Genomic DNA, 5,666 nt, shown 5'->3' with positions numbered 1-5,666 from the left:
CAATTAAGCCTCTGCGCCTATATCCACTAGCTGGTCAACTCTTAAGATTAAGAGCTTAGAAAATTACCTGACTGTAAGGAACAAAGTGTTATTTCAAATGGATTCTAAGTAACTTCCAGAGAAGAGGCGAAAAAATCATTGTCAAATTAAAAAGGGTCGTGACATAAGGCATAAGCACAGGCTGCTACTAAAAACAGACGTCTTTGATTCCTATTTTTGTTGAATTTACAAACCCAACTGCCAGATATTTTTCCTTCAGAAGTTACTATTTAGCTATGGGCTATAAAAAAAAACAAATCCCTAAAGCAATTAAGTGACATCTACCAAGGATTGATGAAAAAAGTTACCACTTCAAGCTTTGTGTATTCACCTGAATAGTCAGGGAACTTTCACCTATTTTATTTAGGTTTTCATTTTTTTTCAAATTCCAACCAGAAGCTAAATACAATTGGAAACCAGTAAGCACTAGTTTTACTCCAAAGGAGCAGGATCACTCAGATTTACTCCAACAAAAGTATGCAACCCTTAAGCAAAGATATTCTTCATTTAAAAGGAACAAAACAAAAACTACAGTAGTCTCTCCTTATGTTCATTGCACAAAATGAGTTCTGCTTTTAGAACTTTGTGTTTTTACAATTTAACTTTTTAACAACTTTTTTCCCAGTCCAAAAACTCTCCGCCTTTTTCTTTAGGATGGTGTAGAAACCAGAATTTCAGAACAATTCACTGGATTTATTTTGTAATTAAAATCTCTTTGCTTTAACACCAAAAAAAAATAAAGTAAAATAAAAAAAATAAAAACCAAAGTAAAGTCCTCTACCTATTACGGTTTCTGCAGCTATGAATGTATTTCTCAGTTTTATAGCTGCTTTAGCTACTTCAGACTCCGTATCTGCTTTAATGTGTATAAACGCATCCACACTCAGCAGAATACCTTTTATAACAGCAACTTGGGGAAAGAGATCTGGGAAAAAAAATACATGTATTTATGTACCAAGAAAACAAACATGGCCCAGTAAAATACAAGGCAAGAATGCCTACAATGAGATGCTTTTGTCATTTAAGGTTTCTTTCCCATGGTTGTCATTTCTTTTGTAAACAACCACTTCTGGTCATTAGAATGAATCTGACAGTGCTCTTAACAACGGTGATTATAGCAAAGCTATTAAGTTTTTAAAAATGTTATTTATACCTGTTACATTCACTTCTCACCCTCCAAATACTGATGACAGATGTCAAAGAGGCAAACACCAGCACAAATGGGAAGACCATCAACAATGAGTATCACCTTGTGCTTTCAGATACATTTAAGCATTTCAGTGTACAATAGTCCTTTCATTTCACATTTTTAGTAAGATGCTGATGCAGTGCAGCAAGTATGCAAAGCATCTTCTTTCACACAGTCCGTGCAGAAGACATCTAATTTTTTTAAGTTCTGAGATACAAATGATTAAAAAAAATCCAGGATGAACAAGTTTCAAAATGCATAGTGTTCTGTGCATGAGTCCATTTTCTTTAAACTGAAAAAATAAAGTGGTAAGAAAACAAGAAAAAACATTGCTGCTGCATTCTCTGGTCTTCTCCATTCGCTGGTTAGTAACTACTCTGGCATGTAAGGGCGAAGGTGGTCCTCTATGGTGCCCACTGCCCAGTGGGTGAGCTGCTCCTGTGGCAGGTAGAGGCAGATGCTGCATAACTTGAAGATTGTAGCTTTGTTTTTTGGAGTCTGGGAGGGGGAAAATTTTAATATTTTTAATGAAAAAGAGTTTAACACACTGACTTAATCTCTCATAATTTATTAAGAACCGAAGTACAGTAGTAAAACATACTAAGTATGGGATAAATTATAATCCTTACCCATAGTCTAGTGAGGAAGACAATCTTGTCATATGAGATACAGGAAAAATACAGTAAAAATTGTTATAAATTAAAGACATAAGGGATATATAAAGTTAGGGAAGTCAACTACAGATTACTTGCTAACAGAAGTTAGGGCTGAAGGCATACTGAGTAAAGATTTAAGTCATGTTTATAGTCAGGAAAATGGCAGATGTGACAGTAGAAGCTAGGGAGGGGATTAGAGATGGGTGAAGATTTAAGAATATCCTGCAGTTATGGATTAAAAACCCAAATATTACCAATTCAGACTTTGAGGTTGTTTTGTTTTGGTTTTCTGAGTCAGAGTCTTCCTATGTAGTTCCAGCTATCCTTGCCCTCACATTGGAGCCAAGGTTGGCCTTGAATTTGAGGCAACCCTCCTACATAAGCCTCCTAAGTGCTGTGACTGCAGGTGTACACAACCACTCCCGCTTGAGTAGTATTTTTAAAAAGCAGTTACCATTTAAGCATCTAACTTTTGGATAACATATGCTAGGTGCTTTCTCAAATAATCACTGCTAATAAATGTGATGAAACATGAACCAAGACCTGTCTAGAACATGCTCATAAAAGTCACTTGTCCAAGATCACACAGCCAGCAAGCAGCTGTACTTGTACCAGAATTGACAAACTCTGGGCCTTTACCTCAGTATTACCTGTCCATCCAAAACTACCCGTTGGTCTAGCCCTTATCACCTGTCTTAGGACTAAGAGCACAAAACCGTTGCCAGAGGATTTTTGTCTGACCAAGTTAATTTATTTCCTTAGCTATAAAATGGGATTCATGTGAGGCCTAAATGAATTCACACATGTAAAGCTTTGACTATACAGCTAGGCAGATAATGTACACTATGTGTTGACCACTATCATATTGATTCCCCTACAAACTAGAAGTTGAATCTTGTATATAAAGCAAATTTGGCAACACATCTGCAGCTTATGAAGGTCAAGGACAGAACCTGAATGGATGAAGACTAAAAGCACTAAAGATCAAGTTTACCTGCAATTAACTATTTGGTGTGCCAGGGACATGTGTTTCCAGGACTTGGAATTTTGCCAAACCCAGGATATTCTAGGCAAACTAAAGACAATTAAGTCACCCTACCTACAACACAGACTGGGCTCTGAAACTTAACATTTTCAAGATTCAAGTTTTTTGCTTAACCCATTAAAAAAAAAAAAACAGATCTGCCTTTGATACGTAACAAATGATTTACTAGTCATCTAACAAAATAATTCCTTGAGGTCACTTGTAAACTGTGCTGTTTCATAGTATGTTCCCATAAAAGTGAAGGCTAAGTAAAGCACAGTGGTGCATACCTGTCACTCTACAGGATTCTTGGAGGCTGAGGCAGAGGACCACAAGTTCAAGCCCTGCCTAGGCAATATAGTAAAACCCTATCTCAAAAAAAAAAAAGAGTTAGGGGCTGGGGATTTAGCTCAGCAGCAAAAGCACTTGCCTGGCAAGCGCAAGGTCTTCAGTTCAATTCCTGGTACTGGAAGAAAAGACAAAAAAAACAAAAAACAAAACAAAAAAAAGAGTTGGGAAAATGTGGAAGCAACCCAAATGTCTATCCACCGAGGACTGCCTAAGAAAATTGTTGGTACTTTTATATAATGGAATATTATTCAGCTGTAAAGAAAAATAAACTCGACGCTTTTATAGGCAAATGGTCACAACTAGAGACCATACTCATAAGTGAAATAAATCAAACATACATGTGCAAGCACCACAGTTTCACTAGTGTAAATCTTGAAAGAGTTAATTTAAACTCGGAGGTATGATAGACACTGTGAAATGACAGGAAACCGCTCAAGAGTAAAGGGCAACTGGGATGTGGGAAAAGAGAAGGGAAAGGAGAAATTTTGTATGTATCTATATACAGGATAGTTAACATGGTTGTTCTTCCGTCTTCTAGTTCTATGCTGAAAGAAACTGTCAATGAGTCTTTGGTTGATCAGTATTGCATTTCTGTATCTGTTTTCATGAGAAGCCACTTTGAAGATATCAATATGTAATACAACAACCACTGTTAATTCCCTACCACTTTTTTTGTAACTCTGTATTGTCTGTACTGTTCTTTTGATATGTTGTAAAATGTTGTCTGTCTGTTAATGTTTTCCTTTTATTTTTAAAATAAAAAAAAAAATAGTTGGGGATGTACTTCAGTGTGAAGGCTCTGGGGTCTAATCCCCAATACCCTTCCTCACCCTCAGTGACAGCTAATTTCTCTACACCCTTAAACCTCTATTACTAAAAATCTGTGTTGTGGATTCCACTGTAAGGCAGTAAAGACCATAAGCAAATAAAAAGGAAAAATATGAGTCAACTTTAAAATACCTACAAGAAAGCTAAGGTAAAGAAACCAGAAAAAGACAAAACCTACTTATGCTACTAGCACTAAGTGGTAAGTTATGTGGTATATCAAATGTCTCCCCCCAGAAGCAACTGTTATAAAACTTTCTGCAAAACAGAGAAGTAAACATCTTCCAAAATAGCTTGTCAGCACCTTGAGGGTAGTTCAAAGTGTGATACACCTTTGTATTTTTTATTGTTTTGCATATATTCTCTATTAAATAGACATATGGTCTATAATTTAGTGGATACCATAAATGACTTTTTAAAATCTTTACCTCTCAGTAAGAACTTCTCTGCTGACACCATCTAAGAATGCAAACTGCCCACACTTCATATTCCTGTCCTGTTTTCTTAGCACTTATCACTACGTAACCATGTACTTCACTCGTTTGATACTGGTTTCCTACACTGGAGTGTGAATCCACCAAGACAGGAATTGTTTTCTATCTCACTCATTGTCTGGCACAGTGTAGGCTATCATTTGTTGAATGAATGATAAACCAGGATGCTATATTTCTTAAGGCTAATAACTTATAATAAAGTTATTATATATTATAAAGGATAATGTTAAGCTGAGAGAATAAGCAACACTTTATAGAATAAAAACTGAATTAGAATACTAAATTGCTGTTTAAGTGAAAAGTACTTTTCTGTTGAATAATGACTTTTATAATTAGCTCCTCAGAAGTTTCAATATGCAGCAAAGTTTGGGAACTTCTGGAGTAAGAACTAGTATATCTGTTTAGTTATTTAAATAACTTCAAAAATAACTCATTTGAAGCCGGACATGGTGGCACATGCCTATAACCTCAGCATTTAGGAGGCTGAGGCAATAGCATCGTTTTGAGTTCCAGACCAGCCTGGGCTACAAAGTGAGCTCAAGGCCAGCCTGAACTGCATAATGAGATCCTTTCTCAAAAAGATGGGGGAAAAAAAAAAAAAAAAACCACAGTAGCGAGGGAACAAAACAAAAACACTTATCTCATTTGGAAAACAGCTTATTAACCAATAAGCTTTTTGAATGATCCCTGAAGTAGTTTTCAAAAAACTCACCTGCAAGTGCTGTCTGTCAATGAAGAGAAACACTGACTGGCTAGGGTTGTTGACAACAATTCCAGTCTTGTCCTTGCGGCTCAGTACATGCAGAAACTGTTTTTCATAGTCACCGTGATGAAACTCAAATTTGGCCTAATTAAAAGATGCAAACACTTTTATGTAACTACAAATGTTACACTACCTGAAATGTCTACTGCCCTTATCATATCTGCACTGTTCAATATGCAGCCAACAGCAAAAGAATTGCATTAAAATTAAATGTTACTTAAAAGCCAGTCCTGAGGGGCTGGGGATTTAGCTCAGCGGCAAAAGCGCCTGCCTCGCAAGCGCAAGGTCGTGAGTTCGGTTCCCGGTACCGGAGAAAAACCAAAAA

The 5,666-nt window shown here is 36.5% G+C and overlaps 1 protein-coding gene across 2 annotated transcripts in view; it reads right to left on the bottom strand.

The window, feature by feature from the left end:
- Nucleotides 1-357: 357 nt before the first annotated feature.
- Nucleotides 358-5,666, bottom strand: part of LOC102009721 (chromosome unknown open reading frame, human C6orf62) — an 11,911-nt gene continuing 6,602 nt past the window's right edge. For both annotated transcript variants that reach the window (XM_005403365.2, XM_005403364.2), the window contains exons 4-5: nt 5,291-5,425; nt 358-1,726 (exon numbers count right to left, since the gene is read on the bottom strand). In XM_005403365.2, the coding sequence (XP_005403422.1) occupies nt 1,601-1,726; nt 5,291-5,425 (261 nt within the window). In that variant the 3' untranslated portion in view covers nt 358-1,600. The remainder of the gene's footprint in view (nt 1,727-5,290; nt 5,426-5,666) is intronic.

This window comes from Chinchilla lanigera, unplaced genomic scaffold (genome assembly GCF_000276665.1).
Source record: "Chinchilla lanigera isolate Chin_1 unplaced genomic scaffold, ChiLan1.0 scaffold00082, whole genome shotgun sequence".
Classification (NCBI taxonomy): Eukaryota; Metazoa; Chordata; class Mammalia; order Rodentia; family Chinchillidae; genus Chinchilla; species Chinchilla lanigera.
Note: the sequence above shows the minus strand (reverse complement) of the source record. Positions and strands in the feature narration are given on the sequence as shown.